This window comes from Platichthys flesus, chromosome 13 (assembly GCF_949316205.1).
Source record: "Platichthys flesus chromosome 13, fPlaFle2.1, whole genome shotgun sequence".
Taxonomy (NCBI): Eukaryota; Metazoa; Chordata; class Actinopteri; order Pleuronectiformes; family Pleuronectidae; genus Platichthys; species Platichthys flesus.
In genome coordinates this window covers 12,539,314-12,561,615 of record NC_084957.1, presented here as the reverse complement: position 1 = coordinate 12,561,615, position 22,302 = coordinate 12,539,314, and the positions used below count along the sequence as shown (strand labels likewise).

At 41.0% G+C, this 22,302-nt stretch overlaps 3 protein-coding genes across 5 annotated transcripts; 2 read left to right on the top strand and 1 right to left on the bottom strand.

The window, feature by feature from the left end:
- Positions 1 to 306: 306 nt before the first annotated feature.
- LOC133967648 (acetylcholine receptor subunit alpha-like) lies at positions 307 to 8,317 on the top strand. Its single transcript, XM_062403224.1, has 9 exons — positions 307 to 525; positions 1,422 to 1,564; positions 1,654 to 1,698; positions 2,323 to 2,432; positions 2,922 to 3,117; positions 4,465 to 4,702; positions 7,115 to 7,338; positions 7,572 to 7,808; positions 7,894 to 8,317. The coding sequence occupies exons 1-9, from the start codon at positions 483 to 485 to the stop codon at positions 8,020 to 8,022; spliced, it is 1,365 nt and encodes a 454-aa protein (XP_062259208.1). The 5' UTR covers positions 307 to 482; the 3' UTR covers positions 8,023 to 8,317.
- Positions 8,318 to 9,790: 1,473 nt separating this feature from the next.
- Positions 9,791 to 18,505, top strand: gpr155a (G protein-coupled receptor 155a). Of its 2 annotated transcripts, XM_062403221.1 has the most exons (16): positions 9,791 to 10,016; positions 10,269 to 10,795; positions 12,097 to 12,496; positions 12,854 to 13,022; positions 13,121 to 13,276; positions 13,791 to 13,874; positions 13,960 to 14,080; positions 14,193 to 14,277; positions 14,499 to 14,589; positions 14,706 to 14,919; positions 15,125 to 15,214; positions 15,344 to 15,474; positions 15,751 to 15,846; positions 15,932 to 15,996; positions 16,133 to 16,270; positions 16,690 to 18,505. In XM_062403221.1, exons 2-16 carry the CDS (start codon positions 10,345 to 10,347, stop codon positions 16,883 to 16,885), a joined length of 2,487 nt encoding a protein of 828 aa, XP_062259205.1. In that variant the 5' UTR covers positions 9,791 to 10,016; positions 10,269 to 10,344; the 3' UTR covers positions 16,886 to 18,505. The 2 variants fall into 2 exon arrangements, with proteins under 2 accessions (XP_062259205.1, XP_062259203.1); XM_062403219.1 differs by having other exon boundaries at positions 9,791 to 10,795.
- scrn3 (secernin 3) lies at positions 18,452 to 22,033 on the bottom strand. Of its 2 annotated transcripts, none has more exons than XM_062403223.1 (8): positions 21,928 to 22,033; positions 21,497 to 21,678; positions 21,212 to 21,393; positions 20,667 to 20,866; positions 19,986 to 20,198; positions 19,271 to 19,433; positions 18,991 to 19,171; positions 18,452 to 18,885 (listed from the first exon to the last, which is right to left on the bottom strand). In XM_062403223.1, exons 2-8 carry the CDS (start codon positions 21,650 to 21,652, stop codon positions 18,724 to 18,726), a joined length of 1,257 nt encoding a protein of 418 aa, XP_062259207.1. In that variant the 5' UTR covers positions 21,653 to 21,678; positions 21,928 to 22,033; the 3' UTR covers positions 18,452 to 18,723. The 2 variants fall into 2 exon arrangements, with proteins under 2 accessions (XP_062259207.1, XP_062259206.1); XM_062403222.1 differs by having other exon boundaries at positions 21,497 to 21,681; positions 21,928 to 22,011.
- Between the last annotated feature and the right edge of the window lie 269 nt (positions 22,034 to 22,302).

Sequence of the window (22,302 nt, the reverse complement as noted above, 5' to 3'; positions counted from 1 at the left end):
ATTATTAATGGAGGTGATGTGATATTCTAGGACCGCAGCTTTAAATACGTAATTTAATTGGAGACACTTTTTAAAGAGTCTAATAATTTGGACGTTAAGATCTGAAGCATTCGTCTTTAAATCTTTAATTCCTAACACAAGAGCAGCTGACGGCAGTGCGCATGTGTTGCGTCTCTGCACCTCCTTGTTGTGTGTGGTCAAGTTCACGATGGGATATTTCAGTGTTGGATTACCTTGGCATGTTGATCATAACAGATGACAAAGTATGTGACCCTCTCAAATGACAAGCATTGGCAGCCAGTCACTCACATCCGCTGCCACACAATAACACTGAGGCTGCCAGTGGAGGGTCTGGAGGTTTTGCATTAAGTCAGTTGCCGGTGCTGAAGGAATGTTTTTGGTGGGCCGAAGCTTTTTAATTCTCAGGTGATCAACGGACAGCGTGTTGAAGTTGGATCGTGCTTTTGGATTCGGTGGCAAGCATGAACACTGTGTTTTTCATTTTGCATCTGCTCATTCTAGCAGGTAAGAACCTAACTCACAGAAAAACTTTAAAACTTTAAATGTGTGTTGATCACCTGCATAGACATAGCATTTATATTTGAATAAGCTTTCGTGTTTCAAGTGAAATTTAGTTCGAAAAAGTTAGAAAAGAAAATACTAACCCTTCTCTGTATTAATTGTGATCGATGAAACTGCTCCCGGGTCACTGTAAGCTGATCCAATTCAACAAACATAACTAATGAGCCAATTTTGCCTGTTGGTCTCCATATGCTGAAGTCCCCTGCAGAATTATGTTTAGGCGATTCCTTAGTTTAGCGAGTTAAGCGACTGGAGAATTCAACCACTCAAACAACATCTCGCTGTAAAATGACCTCCGTTTCAAGGTCAGCTGAAAATTGAAAGAGGATCCTGCTCTAGCTTGTGACGGATGTGCTGCGGAGAGGATATGTCTATTAACGTCGCCTTTACTGGGGGGCCTTCACATGTTTGAATGCAGTGAAGCCAAATTTAGACTCCAGAACCGACACAGTGAATAGACATGGTTATATATACACATGGTACATTTTGACGACAGTTTACGTGTTTGTGAACATGTGCTTGAATGCAATTCTCACACACACACAGACACACACACACACACACAAACACACAGACGTCATACACCTGTAGTATGACCCTATCACTATCACATTTATTTTCAGCTCATGGTTAATCAACTCACCTCAAGTATCACATGTTCTTAAAGGAATATTCGACTTTGGCACAACACAAGTTTTTTCCAACACACTCAGGAGGATCTTTGAAGGGTCAGACGCCTTCCTCCCCCCAAAAAGAATCATTTCACTATCCAAATGCTACCAAAACAAATAACCAACTGTATCTGAACACATGTACCTGCTGTGTGTTGTTTGCTTTAGGTGCTGCCTGGTGCTCCACTGATGAGACAAATCTAGTTAAGACTCTCTTCACCGGTTACAATAAGGTTGTCCGTCCTGTCAACCACTTCAAGGAACCGGTGGTTGTGACTGTGGGCCTGCAGCTCATCCAGCTCATCAGCGTGGTGAGGACTCATGTCACACACATATCAGACTGCATCATTAAGATTCACTGTCACATCAACTGTCTGAATACGTTCCTCTGCATCCACAGGACGAGGTCAACCAGATCGTAAGCAGCAATGTGAGACTGAAACAGGTTCGGTTAATATGTTCTTTTTTTATATACGCATCATTGTTATATCACATTTATATGACAGATTATGTACTAATAAAAATGGAAGCAAAAATAAAAATAAATATTATGATGCTTCTCACTATTCATCAATGCCTAGACATTAATTATTTCTGTCATGCTCAATATAGACTTGAAGAGTTACAAAGAAATACTGATAAGTCACGACAATTAAGCATAATGACTAATGTTAAAGCACAATATTGAGCTTATTTGATTGACTGCATTGAAATGCATTACATTTTTTTGTGCCATCTTATCAATCGAGGATTAAGTCAAAGTTGCGCATCCTGGTCATCTGCTCTCCTCATGAAGACTTTTGTCATGAGGAGACCAGCTTGAACTGATGTTCAAACTAAATCAGTAACGTTTAGTGAGATTATGATAAAAGATATGAGCTGCATCATTCTTCCTTGAGTTTGAAAAGGTCACAGAGGATATTTAGGATAAGCCCCATTTAAATTAAATTATAATCTTCTCTAAAGAATATGTCCTCACTTGTTGTATCCATGTGTGCATGCTGTTTTCAGCTTGTATTTGCTCTAATAAAATAATGTACTATCTATTGCTCTGCTTGTGTTTTCTCAGCAATGGAAAGATGTGAACTTGCAGTGGAACCCGGAGGATTACGGTGGCATCAAAAAGATCAGAGTTCCCTCCACTGACATTTGGCGGCCTGACCTGGTCCTCTACAACAAGTATGTCACCGGGCTATATTTGATCCGTGTCCTGTAGCTCTTTGTTTTTTTCTCAAATCCTTTCATTTTTCATTACGTTAAGCTTTACGTGACCAGAAGCATCCGAACAATCAGCCCACCTGTCAGCGTTGTTTCGGAATCACACTTTCCTAGGCTCCAGTCTGGAGCGTGTGAAAGCTCGGATTTCATCAGGCTAAATCTGGCCACTGCATTGCACCCCCCACCCCCCCATCCCCCACCCACCCCCAAATCACCCTCCTTCCCCGCACCATATGTTGCATCTTACACACTGCTGTTTTTCCCTGACAACTACCTCCACTGCCACGACAACTTGTGCCGTCCTGAGCGCTGGTTGGCTGGGCAGTGTGACAGCAGCGGCAGCCCACCCTCCGGCACTGATATGTCCCCCCACGTTAACATTTAACTTACTGCCCCCCCCACCCCCCACCCCCTGTTGATGATGCTGCCTGTGTCTCTCTGTGCCCGCAGTGCTGACGGTGACTTTGCCATCGTTCACCAGACCAAAGTGCTGCTGGAGTACACCGGGATGATCACGTGGAACCCGCCTGCCATCTTCAAGAGCTACTGTGAAATCATTGTGCTGCACTTCCCCTTTGACCTTCAGAACTGCAGCATGAAGCTGGGAACCTGGACCTACGATGGAAACCTGGTCGTCGTCAATCCCGTAATTCCCGTCACACGTGTCTCAAAGGGAGAAGCTCTGCATGTTGGGAAACACACATATTCTCATTCTGGTGATATAGATGAGAGGATTCACACCACTCTCATATCTGTCATTTAAGCTGATTGGACTATTTAAAGCTGAACCTAATATTTTAATCATCAATTTAACAATCCAATACCCTTGAAATGCTTGGTGAACGCAATACAAGGCTACTTTTTCAAAATAAAAGAAAAAAAATCACTCGTATAAGAAGTGGCACTGAAGCGCAGGTTTTCTGAATTAATTAACAAATCGCTGTCAACATCAGAGGACGTCACCTAAACAGGTTAATTAAATAGAGGGGGCAAAATATACCACTGAGATGGCTCAACCCTCCTAAAACCCCTCATGGGGCTCAATTCAGCGGCCCTGGTTAAATGTGTAAAGAGTGTCGGAGTGAGCGAATCAGTGTGAGTGTTGGTATGTTTCTAACAAGGAACAGATCCGAAACTGAAAAGAAAAAAATAACTTAAAGTATACAAATATCTCAGGATGTAAAAAAGGGGCCATTGCAGGATTCCGATCAAGATGTCAACATAGAAAAAGAAAGAGATTCGAGAGCTTTTGGTTCCCGCTGGCGTTGGTGTTGATCTGCTATAAACAAGACTACGCTGTTTCCACTGCAGAATAAATAAGTCACATCCAGCCTCCTGCAGGCTCTGCACAGGCATCGCCCCTCAACTGAACTTTTTCAGAAAAACATCTTGGATTTTTTTAAATAACCAAACAACAAATTGCAGTTGTGTGGGGAAACATGTCTTTTATTAACCATTGGACGAGGCAGGTTACCTTTCACCTGTTGTTAAGCTAAACTAGGCTAACCATCTTGCAACTGTAGCAACAGAGTGGTTTCAATCTTCTCAACTATTTCTGGGCGAAAGACAAAATGAGTGTTTTTCTCATTTTGTATAGCTAACTTCAATAACAATAACTTTTCCTTCACCCATTAAAATAGTGTACTGTGAAAAACCAATGGTTTAACATGATGCCACGTCATCTCGAAACAAACTTTGCGAATCATTTTGAACAATCCTTCATCAGGGAGTGTGGGATGTAGACACACAACAAACACAGTTTCCATTTCCCTATTAAACAACCCTTTGAACCCACACACAAGTCAGAGTACAAAATCAGCTTACCAAATGTAATCTCTTTGGCATTTTACAGAGAGATTAATGCAATCACATCTACAGGTAACAAGCTTATACACAGTAGAAATTATTATTTTTTTTTAAAAGAGGAAGACAGCCAACATGAACTTTAAAGAATCATCCTTAACTCAAACTGTTTAATGTTTCTTTTCATCAGGACAGTGATCGCCCAGACCTGAGTAACTTTATGGAAAGTGGAGAGTGGGTGATGAAGGATTTCCGGGGTTGGAAGCACTGGGTCTACTATGCCTGCTGCCCAGAAACACCTTACCTGGACATCACCTACCACTTCCTCATGCTGCGGCTCCCTCTGTACTTCATCGTCAACGTCATCATCCCCTGCATGCTCTTCTCCTTCCTGACCGGCCTGGTCTTCTACCTCCCCACTGACTCTGGTATGTTGACAGACCTGCCGTTTTCAACTTTGTTTTCTTTCACAGGGATATGAAGTTATCGGTTGGTAGTGCGATTATGACATCACGTCTCCCAGATCTGCACAAACATGTTATGGCTTCTTCCCTGACCCGTACCACATCCTTCCATCATGGTTGAGTGGTCATTCGTTTAACACTTTTTGTGTATTTTTGCTTAAAAACAAACCAACTTACAAATAAACAGACCGGGGCGAAAGCATAACCTACTTGGAGAAAGTCATAATAACAAACCCATAAGGGTAAAATGGGATTAAACCGTCCATCATCCTCCTTCTTGAATAGACAATACTGTATAAGGCACAGCTCTCTCTCTTTGTTGATATTTAATATCTTCTGTCTTCATATGCACACACAGATCATTTTCTTCATATTTTTGCAGGATGTCATAAATTGCATCTATTGCTTGTAAATCTCGTTGTCTCTGAGCCAGTTACTCATCCTGTAGCAATTTATTTCTGTACTTTCCAGTTCATAAGATACAGGTTATGTAACATCTGATATAACCAGGCTGTGCTTGATTTGGCTTTACATTCTCCAGTTGTTTACAAGAACTGAAAGGAAGATGTTCTGGGAAAGCAAGAGTTTTAAGAAAGGATTGACACCACGTCTAACGGACAGTTGGCTTAGCTTAGAGAAACTGCGAGTCCTAACCAGGGTAATTGAATATACCCTCAATCCCCTGTAAATCTCAGTGATGGCTCATTTCTTTATCATCCATGGGTTCATGATACTCACTGATAACATGTTCGACAAATCCTCGTCTTTAATGGAGCCCGTCAGTCTCAGTGGTATTTACACTGGCCGCAACAGGAACTGCACCGCTCTTGTGCACATCTGGCCGCGTTCCCAGTGTGCAGGTCTGCCTCATTACCCAGAGTCCCTCTGTGCTGTCATGTCTGAGAAGCAGGCCTTTGCTTTAATGTATAATACATCACTCGATACCTGTTTCTGATATGGCCGCTGACAGGATGGTGTACAGCTGAAGGAGAAGCTTGTGCCGAAAGAAACTCTCTCGGGGATAACAGCTCTTACCGAACAACAAAAACAACATGTCTCTCCTTTTACTTGTGTGAAATGGTGTCAAAATCCGTTTACTTCCTCTATTGTTGATCAGGTAAAAAAAAAAAAATAGCCTCTCAGTCTAAGGTGCACAGTGCCGTTATTGTGTTTTTAGAGGAGGACTTATTGAATGATGGAGAAAGTATATATTGTATGTACCATACTCATATAAACCAGGCTTGTGTGAACAGCTCTCCCATGTGGCAGCGTAATAATGAGATTGGATGTTGGAGGCGCCCTGAGAAAACTGAGAATACTGTTTGATGTGACTGCTCCACATTTTCTACTCCATTTTCACAATTACTTCAATATGTCGTTTCAAGCTCAGACGCTGCAAAGAAAACACACAGAATGTCTTATTGAATAAGAATAAGAATAAGAATAAGAATAAGAATAAGAATAAGAATAAGAATAAGAATGAGAATAAGAATTAGAATAAGAACAAGAATAAGAGGAAGTATAAGAATAAGAATTATAATAAGAATAAGAATAAGAATAAGAATTATAATAAGAATAAGAATAAGAATAAGAATAAGAATAAGAATAAGAATAAGAATAAGAATAAGAATAAGAATAAGAATAAGAATGAGAATAAGAATTAGAATAAGAACAAGAATAAGAGGAAGTATAAGAATAAGAATAAGAATAAGAATAAGAATTAGAATTAGAATTAGAATAAGAATTAGAATTAGAATAAGAATAACATTTAATCGATTGGACTTTTCACAAACGTAATGAAGTGCGTCACTAAAGGATCAAATAACTACGAGAACAAGAAAATAGAAGCTATGAATAGAATAAAACACAATTCTTCATTCAATAAAAGCTTTTTATTTCAGATAGTTAAACATTAAAATAAAATTCATATAGGGAAGAAAACCTTTTAAGAGTGTTTTAAGAGGCGATTAAAAAGCAGGAACAGATGTAACATGTCTGATCTCAGGTGGTAAGCTGTTCCAGAATTTGGGAGCAAAAAGCATGATCCCCTTTAGTCACTGGTCGGGCTCTGAGAACTACCACACATCAATAAAATCCTAAAATCGATCCAAAAACAAATAGGAAGCCAATACGAGGCCAGAATCAATAAAGCCAAATTTTATAGATAAATATAATACATCTATGAGTTTCCCATCTTTTTGCCCAGTGACCCCTCAAAATGTAGTTTTGACCAGGGCAGCTGAAGAAATATAACATTTGAATATAATGTGATGATTATTTATTATAATGATATCATTATATAGGGTTTTTAGAGTCCCTGATAATGAACATTATCCAGTTATGATGTTAACAGAGATGCTTTGCCGTGTCTCCCAGGGGAGAAGATGACTCTCAGCATCTCCGTCCTGCTGTCTCTGACTGTGTTCCTGCTGGTCATTGTGGAGCTGATCCCCTCCACCTCCAGTGCTGTGCCGCTCATTGGGAAGTACATGCTCTTCACCATGGTCTTCGTCATCGCCTCCATCATCATCACTGTCATTGTCATCAACACCCACCACCGGTCCCCGAGCACCCACACGATGCCAGACTGGGTCCGCAAGGTGAGTTCAGCTAGGAGTGCGCTTGATGACTGATCCTTTTGACTGGAGAGCTGAACAACAACAAATGAATCCATCACATTTCCAAGCCTTGGAAAACGAGTCCTAACCATTTTCACTCTGCATTACATCGCCATCTAGTGGTACTACAACAGATTGTCGTAGATCCCACTGCTCTGATGCTGTACACTCCTTGACAAATGTGTTGATCCTTTGTCTTTTTTTTTCCCGGGCAGGTTTTTATTCAAACTATCCCCAACATTATGTTCTTTTCAACGATGAAGCGCCCAGGCAAAGAGAAACAGAATAAAAGCATCTACGGTGCCGACATGGACATCTCCGACATCTCTGGCAACCAGACCACCTCTGTTCCCTACCAGTCGCCCATCACCAAGAACCCTGACGTGCACAGCGCCATCGAAGGGGTCAAGTACATCGCAGAAACCATGAAATCCGATGAGGAGTCCAACAATGTGATGAATTGTCTCACACAGAAAACATCTCTAATGTATGAGTGTAGCTATGCGTGTATTGACATGTTGTCCCTGTTCTTTCCAGGCTGCTGAGGAGTGGAAGTTTGTGGCCATGGTGTTGGATCATATTCTGCTGTGTGTCTTCATGGCCGTGTGTCTCATCGGCACGTTGGGAGTGTTTGCGGGACGTCTCATCGAGCTGAGCATGCTCTGAAGGCTCTCAAGTTTTTCCTGTTTGACCGATGACCAGTTTTCTTGCATTATGAGAAAAACGACACCTTTGTTTGTGTTCTGTTCTCTGGTATTTGAAGAATGGAATCTTTTGTCCATGTACAACATTTTTACATTTAGTATGCTTAAGTGCATTTTTTGTCATAGGAGTTATGTCTCTCTTCTTTTTCTCACGGAATATAATGTTTGTGTACTATTTAAATGTTTTATCAGATACAATATTTTTTCCCCCTAGACGTACTCATAGGGGACAACTTAATAAAATGTTTTTGTCCATTTTCAGGATGTAATGCACTCTTGATTATAGACTGCTGCCAAACCCACTTTCCTGACAAGATTGTTACTTAGCACATTTCCCCATCATAATCCTCTATTAATAGAGGTAGGACTTTAATTTAGTCCTCACAATGGACTTAGGGTGTAACAGGCTGATACGTTTACACAGAGAGAAGCTGTTGGACAACATCCGCTCTCTGAAGCACTGAAGCTACCAACTCCATTTGTCATTTAGATAAAAATGCAAATATTTGCCATGGCACTTGTAGCTCTTGTTACTACACATGACTGACAGTGAAGGTGGAGAAACAAAAAGAAAGGAAGGATCATTCTTCTTGGAAGTACAGACAGGGAACAGTAAAGAGCAACAAAGTATAATCCGACATTTAGGTTAAGAATATTATTGATAGATTGAAAAAGATTCTCCTTCAGGGAAACCCTTGTACCTATGGTGTTTTTAAAGGGTCTTCCTGATAGATCTCAACTCACTGAGACCCTGTCATCCGTCCTGAGAGCTCCAGTCCCTCGTAGTCAGTGCTCAGTACAGGTCTGAACACATCCGGAGAACACACCTTGTTTTGGCAATAACTCTTATCATCTCTTTAATTCCTTGTAATCCTACAATTATTAGCTTTGGTTTCTACTAATAACAAAAACAAATTTATATAATGGCAGTCTTGCTGTATTGGAATTTGTTTCTCCAGACCTCCTCAGTGTCATTTAAAACAAGTACAATACAGTCGGATCATTTGTGTTGACAACACGTCTGGAGCAACTGACACTGTCTGTCCTTAAACAAGGGAAAAGCTCAAGGTAAGAAAAGAAGAAAAACTTTAAGGAAATGAAGAATTCCAGGAAAAAACAAACAGAGAAGGGATTGTTTCTCCAGGAAGATCGGACATGCAGTAAGTTGAGCAACAGAGTGGATTCAGACAGTTGGGATGAGTAAATAATAACAAAGTAAATATAGTCATGAAGTGAACATTGGGAGTGACCGAAATCTCACAACTCATTAACACACCAGATGAATTTCATAGGGACTATTTGGAATGGCGGTACCTTTTTGCTTATTTTCATAGCAGTTTTATTATTATATTATATTATTAATATTCTTTGACAATTTGACCATATTTAAACATTTTGGGGGGATGTGTCCCTCCTTAAGGGCTATTATGACCACTGCCCTGATTCAATATAGGCTATAAATAAATAACTTTAGAGGACATGAGCCAACATCAAAAGACCTCGCTCAAACAGTCAAACAAACACAGAAAGACAAAAAGGAGACTTTGATATTTGCATTTGGCGGAGGTTTGAAATAACAAAACAGCATGTTGACCACTTACACTTATCTGTCACCCAAACACACACACACACACACACACACACTCCCACACACAGAACCACACGGGGGTGGGAAGGTCCAGCTAAGCCCCGCCCCCCTGCTCCTCGTTGAAACAAGTGATTGGCGAAGTTGTGTTGACAAATCAAGGACGACGTACGGAGATAAAGAGTGAGTTCCAAGACACATGAAGGTGTCCTGCCGCCGTGGACCGACTCCAGGGGAAGTTAGGTAGTTGTATAATAGTTTAGTTTACCAGCTTCGTCTTCAGTCCTCCACAGGCTGTGAGCGTTAGCCACCAGCTAGCCGGCTAACCGTGCTAGCAGGAACATGTGAGGGGGTGCGACGCTGTCACAGAGGTGAGGGTCACTTGAGTAACTCCTGACACCATGGCTGGGCGGGTCGGACAAATGCCAGCAGTTTAACAACCCGTGTAAACGACGAGTTTCTAACCGTACGATGTAAACTAACCGGGATTACCTAAACACGTAACGCTGCTTCTGAAGTGTCCTGTTATCTGTTTACCTTTGAACCTGCCCCTGTTAGCACTTGGCAGTGTTTTGGCAGCGGATGTAGCCGCCTTATCCTGACTACTTCAACTTCATCTTTAGCCCCGAGCCGTGATTAAACCATGACATCAACGTGAGCTCCACCCGGGTATGATCAGCGGTCACCGGACGGAGCGCGATGAAGCCCCCGGTCAGCACCTCCACCGCCACCGGCTTCTTCAACTTCTCCTACGCGGGGGAGGGAGCCATGGATCCCTCGGGTCTCTCCGCCGGCACCATGTCCATCGAGAAGCTCTTCCCGGCTCTGCTGCAGTGCTTCGGGATCATCCTGTGCGGATACATCGCGGGGAGGGCGAACATCATCACCTCCACCCAGGCGAAAGGTCTCGGCAACTTCGTGTCCAAGTTCGCCCTCCCGGCGCTGCTGTTCAAGAACATGGTGCTGCTGGACTTCGGGAACGTCATCTGGTCGTTTCTCTGGAGCATCCTCATCGCCAAGGTATCCGTGTTCCTGCTGGTCTGCGTCCTCACCCTGATCGTGGCCAGTCCCGAGAGTCGCTACAGTAAAGCTGGGCTTTTCTCAATATTCGCCACACAGAGCAATGACTTTGCTTTGGGATTTCCTATAGGTGAGTGTCATGGGATTAGACCTGCTGCCACCAACACTGCTTCTCGGTCACTGCTGCAGCTGAGATCATGTTGTCTCGATGCTTGTTCAGCCATCATAACAGAAGTATAATATTTACACTGTAGACTACCGTTGTTTACCAAATTTGATTAAAGTGCCATGTTCTTTTTATATGTAAACGTTGTTATTCGGTCAAAGATTATTATTTACATCTATGAGCTCTCTCGTAAATGCGAATACGTTTTAATTTGTAATACAAAATTCAGAATATCAGAACAATACCCATAAATAAAGGAATACAGTTTATAGGAAGAATATACCAAGATATGTTGAAACAAATTTGAGTTGGTATCAGTGTTTTTTGACCCAAGTAGTATGCAGAATCTTGTACACACACAAACACAAACACACACACAAACACAAACACACACTCGTGTCTCTGTATGTATGTATACCTCTGATCATGCTTACACTCCACTACCTGCGGTTGAAAAAGATAAATGTGCATGATATCCTTGAAATTTCTGGCCTGATTGTCAACTTATGCAGAAAAGGGTTATATTATTGTGTAGGGCTGGGCAATCATAGACTATAAATAATTAGTGCGATTTATTGGTCATCAACAGGAATATCACAAAAGTCCATTGGACATTTTATGTTGATATCATCTTTGGCGGCATCATCCAGAATTACGCTCACAGTCTGTTTACATAGTTGTCATGCTTTCATTTATCACATCAGACAATTTAACCAATCAATGTAATAATGAATAAAGAGGGATCATGCAAATCTAAAATGGAAAGGAAATTAATGTCAGCAGTTGCTATTCTTTTCTGTTGTGCATGATTTATAGCAACATAAATTTTAGTAGTAAGCCATGCTATTCTTACAGTTTTCAGAAAGTGTATTTTATTTACCTTTCACCCAACTGACTAAAACTTAAGCAACTTTTCAATTATAACAATTTCTCTGCTGCGGGAGTCTAGTCTGAGTCAGGTCATCAGACTTCTGCTCTTTATTCACATTTATTTAAATTTAAAAACGTTGCAGACTGTTAAGCCAGTCATTGTTTTGCAGTGGCTTGTTTGTTGGTGTTTGTCAAGTCATGTATGATGCAATTATGATGCAATCACTATATTTTTTTAAAGGGTCTGATAAACAAACCTTTTTTGTACTAATGGTCATAAATGGGGGGGGGGGGGGGGGGGGGGCAAGAGGCTGCCTGTGTAAAGCTTGCAAATATACTTTGTCATTTATTAATCCACAACATACTGAAACACTCTCCTTCATCTTTATCCCCAGTTGAAGCCCTGTACCAGAACACCTACCCCGAGTACCTGCAGTACATCTACCTGGTTGCACCCGTGTCCTTGATGCTTCTGAATCCCATCGGCTTTGCCTTCTGTGAGATCCAGAAGTGGAAGGATCAGGGAAACCACCAGCAGAGCAAACTTAAGATAGTGGGACTTGTGGTTTGGCAGGTCTTAAAGAACCCCATAGTATTCATGGTTGTCATCGGCATTGTCGCCCACTTTGTCCTGCACCAGACAATTCCTGCCTTCATGGTTAACTTCCTGGATGGCTTGGCCAATGCTTTCGGGGGAGCGGCCTTGTTCTACTTGGGTCTGTCCATGGTGGGCCAGCTGGGAAAACTCACCAGATCCACAGTCGTTACACTGATATTGCTCATCACCGCAAAACTGTGAGTGAGAAAAATGTCTTCACTTGTGCGCATGATGATCGTGACTGTGTGTTATCAGATGACCTTGCATTTTTATAATGAGACATGTGATAGGAGTGTAGAGAGACAGTCAGCAGGTGAGAGCTTTGTGAAGAGCTCCCAATGCATTGTTTAGCGTCAATGGTTCAGATGACACAGAGCTTTCTCAGACCACAAGCCTTTTACCAAATGGATGACATGTTAAGAGAACTCATGGGTGTGCAGCATAATAATAGCTTGTGTATATAAATATTTGAATAGCGCAGCCCTTTCGCAGAGCGTGTTTACTAACCCTTGGAATAATGGTACATGACACCAGTCTTTTGATGTGACTTTCAGGCTGCTAATGCCCCTGATTTGTAAGGAGATGGTGGAACTGTTGGACACCAGCAACACCAGCTCGTTGAACCACTCCAGCCTCTCCAATTATGCCTTCCTTTATGGAGTGTTTCCCACCGCGCCCAGTGTGGCTATCTACGCTGTCTATTATAACGCGGAGCTGGAAGTTGTGAGTTGTTTACATATCCACACCGACTTACTTTCTGCCTTTTCAAAGTTTTTTTCTTTGTGGCTCACCATTTGTTTTATTTTAATTCCTCTGAACAGGTAACCTCCGGGATGGTGATCAGCACTTTTCTCTCAGCGCCGATAATGTACGCGTCTGCCTGGTTGCTCACGATGCAAAGGATGGATCCTCAGGTTCTGATGAATTCCCTGCAGAATGTCAGCTTTGACATAAGCATAGTGAGCTTAGTTTTACTGGTGAGTCACAGCCAGTCCCTTCATCGTGATTTATACGTGCTTTTTGGTGGGCAATCTTTTCTAACTGACTTTCTATTGTCTGAATTGTAGGTTTATTGTGTTTTATCTCAATTCACACTCGATAGTTTGAGATAATGGGAAAATGCAAGAACGTGGCTTCATGTTAGATGTTTGTGTCAAAGGGTATTGGAAAAAGTCACCATCATTTCAGAGTGCGTGTTAATGTTTTACCGCTGTACACACTTCCTCATTAATGCTCACTTTCCGCTGATCTTTTAAGGAACCTGTAGATAAGAAATGCAGAAGTGAAACATGTTCCTGAGGAACAATGCAATTGTTCCTCAGTCTTTCTGCTCCTCGGATATGTCATCACGTTGAGTAATTCAAACTCTCCTTTGCTTTCAAAGTGATCAACCGGCCCACAAAGTTGCATACCTGTTGTATTTAGCGTCTGTGCTTAAGTTTGTGCTTGATTAAACGTGAATAATTTGAAATCTGTGTTTTCTTCTTACAGGTGTGGACTATTGCCGTCATGTTTTTAAGTAAGAAATCGAAAAGGCTACCTCACATTTTCACAGTCAACCTTTTCGTCGCACAAGTGAGCACATGGTCTCTCCCCATATTTGTTTAATTGCCCATGAACTAATCTAAAATACTAACACTTGTCATGTGTTGGTCTCTAGTTTCTAACTTGTATCGGGATGATACTGTGGAACTTTGTGGTGAAGGAAAACAACTTCATTGGCCAGGTCCTGACTTTCACATTATTATGTACTTCACTCTACAGTACCTTCGTGTGGCCAGGTATGCTTTGGTTGAACACACCTATCGTATCACAATAACCTCAACTTTAGCTGTTGTGTCACTCAAATGGGTTTGTTTTGCTAATGCTATAATCTGTATGTTGTCGTTTCAGGTTTAATAGCGCTCTCACTCGTGCTCATGAGAAGCTCAGAGGATCTGAAAGTTCCAACAGGTGTTTTGGTTATCCTAGGCTGGGGGTGAGTCACTTTAAATAGTAATTTGAACAGAAATGAAACTATATCCCTGATGAAACAACGTTAAATGAACATCTTTACATTTGTATTGTACCTCCTCCCCCTTAGCTGAAAGCAAATGATCAGACACTCATTCCTGCATGTTTCATGTACAATTCTAGTTCACTGAACAGCTTTTGATATTGTGAGTGACTTCATTGTTGACTTTGTCTTCATATTAACAGGATTCCAGCCTTAGTAACTGCTGGGTTGCTCATTTCTGGGGAAGAAATATCCTACCCGATTGACTCATCATTCTTTTATGGCAGACCACAGGTAACAACATTATGGAAATTATTATCCTGTCATCTGTTGTCTGCGATTTGTGTGGGGACCAGCTAAGAATTACAAAAACAGTCTGATCTCTATTTCATATTTTTGCCAATCTACAGATAATCTGCACCATAGTGATAGCATCCCTTAGCATACTGTTGGGAGGCAGCTCGCTTGTTTGTCTCAGTCGAGGAAGCTGGGCCCAGAATGACCAAATCCTGGAGGGAAACTCTTCGTCCGATTTTGCAGAGGATCTTTTGATGGAAGTTGAACCAGAGAATCAGACTGCTTTTGAGCCGGTCACCTCGTCAGGAGATCTCAACAGCAACGCCGGTACTTTTCTCTTGTGATAAACAGCAGGGGTGTAATGAATCTCTTAAAAAAAATATTTTTGAGACCTGAATTTGCATGGTGGGGGGGGGGGGGGGGTCATCTGCTTCTTCTGGTATGAATGCTGAGTAGTGGAATGGTATCATCAGAACGCAGACACATACTCAGTTTCACGTTTTTCATTTTCATTTTTTTCTGTTGTTATCAGCATGCCTCATATGTGACTGTGCAGCGCCCCAGCCGATGCCTGACATGATCATCAGTACAAATACGAACAACACACCAGTTACCCTAACAGGTATGGTATTGATACACAAATTACATGTATTTTCACTCTAATCAACACACAACGACCATACACCTTTAATTTGGTTTAAAAAAACACACAATGCAGTATTTTAAATCTATGTTCTGCTGCCCCCCTCAGCTCAGTGTGAGAATAGTTGCCTGTCCACCGACTGCCTGCTCGTCCAAGTGGAGGAGCTCCAACAGGTCGCAGACAGACAAGTGGCCCGTCATGTGCTCATGTGTCTGCTGCTGACTGTCAGCCTGTTTGCTGTGAGTAAACCACCACCTTTTACTTCCACACATGAAGACCTCTGCATTATTACATCCAGTGCATCATGAGCCAAATCAAACAAATGACTGACCTGTGTAATTTCTACCCCACCGGTCATTATCAGCAGATGACTTTTCCAAATAAACCTGTTCAGAAATAAGAGATAAAATAGCATTAAAATATGTGGTTTTGAGGTTCTGTGAATATGAACAATTGTTTACAAATACCCCCCCCCCCCCCCCTCCATAACATTTTCGTAATTTCTGCTTTGACAGAACTTGTCCAGCTGCCTGTGGTTACTCTTTAACCCTGTTCCTGGTAGACTCTACTTGGAACTGCAGTTCTTCTGTGCTGTGGCCAACTATGGACAGGTCTGGATCCAGTTAATGAATTACCAAGAATATGAGTGTGTGTTGTTGCACCATACCAGTGTCAAGATATTATTTCTGTTTCCAGGGTTTCCTCTCCTTTGCTCTGTTTGGGCTGGACAAGCATTTGATCATATTACCATTTAAAAAGAGGTAAAGAATATTTATCTTCCAAAACTCTCACTCTACATACATTTGTCAGGCAATGTATATGCATTAATTGCACTGTACTAATAAAGTGATCTGTTAACATGCCTATCAATTTGGTTTTTCTGAATGTTTTTTTTAGGATATATAAACTGTGGTATGGAAGAAAGCGAAAGGAGCCGCTGCTGACAGATTTACCTGAGGAAGTCAGGATGACATGCAACAAGTTCACCAAGTACCACAAGGACCAGTGTTGTCATGACATTGTTAAAAAGAGAAGGTGAGGGCACACGTGAGCTGCTGTCAGACATGCACTTAACACTGGGATTTTTCCTTTAATTTTCCCAGGGGGCCTGTTTGTAAAATACACAAATACCCATGTCAGTCGCTTCTGACATTTTACAGCACTTTTCTTGCCAGGTCCCTGGTATAAAGTCCGGAAAATGCCAGTGAGCCCATGTGAAAATACAAAATGTTGAAAAAACGAAATGTCTGACAATCTCCTGATGTGTTCTTCGTAATGTGAATAGAAAACTCTGTAAAATAACTTATCTGGAAATTTCCTGGATAGTCATTCACTAACCACAATATTTAAAAAAAAACGACTGTCTTTCGGCTCTGTCACCTTTATCCTCTGCGTCTTGTGTAAACAAAAACAAGTAAACCGACATTTGGTTGAATGCTCCTTTTGACTTTCAGGTGTGGCAAGAGGGCTACCGTTGACTGTTTTCTCGGGTGTGAACTTGTGGAGTGGCTTCAGCAGGTCGGCTTGGCTCAGGACCGTGGCGAGGCGGGGCTCTACGGGACGCAGCTACAGCAGGGTGGCGTGCTCCAGCACATCAGGCAGGAATACGACTTCCAAGACAGCCCACTGCACTACCGCTTCATAACATAAGACAAAAAGATTCAGGGTTGACGGTTCCTTTATCTCAAATTTCTGATCATAGAAGAGAGGTGGAGGATTGACACTGATCCTTTAAGAGTGCACACTGGAAATTCAGCTTGCAGGGCCACTCTGGTCTGCACCCAACAGCACAGTGGAGTGTTGAAACAGACATCAGATTGTGATCTTTGGTGTCACATGAGTGCAGCGTGCATGAAACTGAAGGGCCAAGCCACTATGCATTACCTGAAGTCGGTTTTAAAAGGAACCACAAAGTAAAGGTTCAGTGCAACGGAATTAGTTGCATCTAAACGCGTGACATAAAACATGTAAGGGCCACCCTTAAACGAAAGGTTGAACTACCTTGATCTTACTTCTGCAGTTTAACATTTAACCCTAAGGTTAATTTGTGAAATATGGAATTGTAGCACTGTTGTCAATCAGGGCGGAACACAAACTGTCAGATGATCACACTTGCATAGAAAGCTCCAGTTGAAACTGGGAGGGACAGTAGTGGCAGTTAAAATCACTTGTGTGGAAAAACTAGAGCTCTAGTTTAGTCCAGGAAGTTGGTCTTTAAATTCTAACAAATATCTGGAACAGAACAGATGCTCCTCAAATTCTCCTGACTCTTGAAGTGATGTCACTTCAGCCTTTAAACTGCAGTAAAGTTTTTTTAGTGAAATTTTAACGTAACTAACTACAAGACTACTATACTCAAGGTGTTTGCACTTAACAAGCATATTTTCAAGATAAACATTTCTAATCCTTTGGGGGGGGAACAAGACTAGAATATTTTTTATGTAGTAAGTACACTGGAATTTACAGTTCTCATATTTGATGGCATTATTTGAGCAGTAATCCACAGGGGGGTGCAGGTAAAAACTCCTGAATCAGTATTTCCTCTATGGATATACCTCAGATTTCATTTTTGCTTTCCTACCAAAGATACTCGCAAAAGGGAAAGATGTGGTTTTTAAATTCTAGTTCATTTTTATAGTTTTTTTTTTTTTGTAGTGAGTTTGATGTGTTTCCCCAGATAGTCTTTAACTGGTAATGTATGATTGATGTGTTTCCCCAGATATTCTTTAACTGGTATTGTATGATTAATCACAAATAATGTTGCTTTGCTCACCTGCAGCTTAGCATGAATCTGCACTGATATAAAACAGGGATTGTGTGTGAGCAGTGCACAGTCACACACAGTTCCAAAAAACAAGCAACCACTTTTAACAACAAAATACATATCCTCTGTATTTCCATTGCCTTGTTATATCCGTTAAAAGTTTTAATAACAAGAAGCGCAAACAATATTTCAAGAAATTACTAAGGCCATTATCATTTTTACATGGACTTTATGAACCTGGGAAGCTCAAGAAAGTTGCTTTAGTAGGAGCTGCTATAATTCAAAGTTTCACTCAGGTAAATATATATTTTTTTTAATGCAGTTAGAAACTTGTTTTTATTTTTTAAGTGTAACGATTTTAGTTTATTTCTAACTCAATCAAACATGTTGGTCTTAAATATATAATAATATATTTAATTTACTGTTCACCACAAAATGTCTGTCAAAGGCTGTATGTTTGAGATTTTGATTTATTTAAAAATAAAGTTTACAACTGAACCCTAAAATCGTGTATCTTGTCATCTGTGGATAAATACAATTAGAATATTGAGTCCATTCTGTACAACATTTTACTGCCTGAGTATCCAAGGCTGCTTCTTTTGTACAAAGGTGTTATTTCATTATGCAAGCATGAGGTTTGAAATTTGGACTGAAAGGCACAAACCACACAGACTTATTATACTGTCACCCTTGAGAAGTGGTGTGAGGTTAAGTCTCAGGCTATTCAGCTCTTGGTGTACGCAGCCATCTCCGCCTGGACAGAGTTCGGGAACAGATTTGCGAAAAGATCAGGCTGCTCAACACCATTTGAAAGAATCTTCTCCATCCGGGAGATGTTCTCCTTTTCCAGCTGCCTCATCGACTCTGTGATCTTCTTTCCTCTGTCCTTTAAAAGTCAAAAAGATGATGATTACATTTTATGCAGATCGTGACCACACTGAACTTATCTACACATGTAGGCTAACTGCAGGCTTGAAGAAAGTTGCTGAACCTTGTGAGAGTCGATGATGGCGGTCACCACTTGTTGTTTGGCAAATAGTTCGTGTTTGCGGTCGGGTTTGCTCTGAAAGCGCGGTATCTTCTTCACAGGGTCATTTGGGCCGTAACTGGGAGAAGTTGTCTCCTTCAGCGGATTGGTGTGTTTCACAAATATAAACGGCTTGAATACAGACCTGTAATAATAAACAAGTCATAAGTGAGTCATCACAAACTGCAGTGTAACTGAATTCATAAAGACTTTGCACCAGCTGAAGTGATTCTAAGTTCTTTACTTTTCAGGGTCTGGAGTGGCTGTGAAATAGTGAACCCCTGGCAGAGCAGGATTCGTGGGGATCACTGACACCATACTTCCTGTAGTCATGAACATGCCCTCCATGTTGATGCCGCTGTCTTTATCCCTCAGGATGCCCATCATCGTCTCCGCTGTGATGTGGCCTTCAGGAAATAAAACCAGCACATGCATAAAAACATAGATTTGCCTTATACAGTCCCACAACTCGGCTATGAGGGACTAAAGAATTACATGAGTCTAAATAAATAAATGTAGAAATATAAAAATACAGAAATAAATATATTTAGAAATATATGACTTAATAAAAAAGCTGAAATAAATGAATACAGAAATGTATAAATAAAGTCATATAGAAAATATAAAGAAAATATGTATAAATACAGAAATAAATCCATTTTAAAATATAAAAATACAGTGTAGAACTATACCAATGATAAATCAATTAAAAAAAGTAAAAAAAATGAATAGATAAATGCAGAAATGTAGAAACAAACAAATGTATAAATATATAAAAAAATGAATGAACAAAAACCTGAAATAATTAAATGTAGAAATACAGAAATAATATCTGTCATCACTGTATCAGAACTGTATTTTTTATTTATTTATGTATTCAACTATGTAGTTCTGCATTAATTTATATTGATGTCGTTTTTTGTCCTTTCATATTCCACAGTGAAGTGCACACTACAAACCGTGGCTCTTTTCCAACAACTTCTTCCCCTCACAGTAGCGGCCCCCTGAAGCCTCAATTCTGGCCGTTGTCATGAAGGAGAAGACTGTTGCGAAGTTGAACTCAGACTCTCCGTCCCACCAGCCTTGGCTTCGTGCATATTCCCTCAGCTCTGGATGTTCCTTGTCTATCTTAGATGTTATGCCATACTGGTTGGAGATGTTGCGATATCCACCTACGAAAAAAGGTCAAATGTAGGGATCAGCCATCAAAATAAATACACACATTAAAACATGAACTTACCAGTGCTCCTGTCGGTCAAACTATCTAATGGAGATACTTCAATACATTATACATGCTGTGTACTTGGCATTAGTGCGCCAACTTCGCTCCACTGTATACCATTTCAGTTTATAAAAAAATCGAATCATTCCATCACTGCTTTAGATTTGAAGCAATTTATGTAACTTTATCTGTGCAACAGCGCCCTCTGCAGCCACATGTGGTGAATCATTCTGTTGAGCTCTTGGGTTTTCATACAGAAGAAAAAAAATATTTGTTTACATATCACTCTGTCTGCGATTTTGTTATTATGAGGTTTTCACTTATGATTAGAAATATTGTAGGCTGAATAATAAGACATATTTTGAACTCTGGGCAAAGCTAACAGGCCCTGATACTTTTTTCTGTAGGTCGTTCTCACCTTCCACTCTCTCAGCAGCCCAGTGCTTCCCTGATGTTTCCAGCAGCCAGGCCTCCTTCCTGTCTGAGATGAGGAAGCTGTTGTGGTAGGTGAAGCCGGACTCATCCTCCAAGCAAGATCCTCCCTGACCGTATTTCTCCAGCAGCTCAGTTATGACGTCCACCGCTTTCTCAGCCGTGTCAGCTCTCTCAAGTCCGAGCCTGTGTAAATTGCACGGTCACAGCTTTACGTTTTTCTCACAGATTTAGTCTGAATTGACAAAAGCCAACGGATGAAAAAGTCTACCTGGTGCTTTGTTATTAAAGGTTAATTTGCACCACGAGATTAACATAGTTGTCAGTAGATTATTCAAGACTAATATTCAGGCATTAATTTAAACTCGAACTAGACTTCTTTTTGAGAAGTAAAAGATGTTTGTTCAGTTTTTCTGAATTCCTTTATTCTTATTTGGTTGTTTATTTATTTGTTCCCAGGGCTCTCGTGGAAAAGAGATCTTAACTGTAATTTCCTAGTTATGGAGTCAAAATGTTGAAATGGTGGTTTACCTGAGAAGATCCATACCGAGAAGAGCCTCATCACCGTCAGTGCTCTCTCTGCCCCACACTGCCTCGTTCCCAATGCACACTTGATGCTCATTGGCCCCCATCTCCGCCCCCCACAGCCAGGCTGGTCTGCTCAGCACCACTGCATACGTCTTGGCCACCTGGTCGATCTCTATGTACGTACACTTAGAAGACAAACAAGGCACAGGGGCAGAAGCCTGTTAATGGTGGCTCGCTGAGGAAACTGAGGGTTGGAGGGCAATAACCAGCTGTCTGTGTGTCACCCACCTCAACCTTCTCCCCTGCATCGTAACATTTGGCAGGAAAGTACACCACCTCCTGCACCTCATCACTGGGCCTGTCTGAGTTTTTCCCGAAGATGATGCGTTGTCCCTCAGTGGAGGGGGGCAGAGCCACAAAGGTGTCACAGGAGGAAGGCTGCATGTTTTTGTTTTCTTTCAGTCTCAAACCTGCTGAGAGGAAACACAGACAATCCCACTGGTCAGATTTAATGTATGACGCCTGTATAAACTTTTGTCTAATGATCACATCTAAAGATCTATGACGTTAGTATAAACTTCCACCGCACAAAAGCACAGAATGCACAGATTTAGGTTCAGATATAGACCTAAATCATTATATTAACTATGATCACTGATGCCAGTTATCCAGTGTACAGTGTTTAATAGAATTACAACAACACAACAATACAATCTCACCTGTGTCTTCCAGTCAAACCGAACAGTCACTGTCAGTTTCTATTCTCCTATGTGTTGACCACGTGACTACGCTCTCTGACACGGAAGCACTGCCGTCACGTGACCTGGAGGAAGCCGGTTTTGTATTCGTGGTAAGGCGAACTTATCCTGTAATCCAAATGCTGATATTCCGAAAGTTTGTAATATTTGCTTATAAAACAGGTAGGTTTTGCTTTTCTAGCAGTTTTCTGATTAAATAAGAAATATTGTATACCCCCCCCCCCCCCGTGCAATTCAATCTTTAATTTTATTGTAGAAGTGTTTGAGATATTTATCCTCTTTACTCTATGCACAAAATAAAAAACCTGCGGTGTTTTTTTATATATATATTTTTTT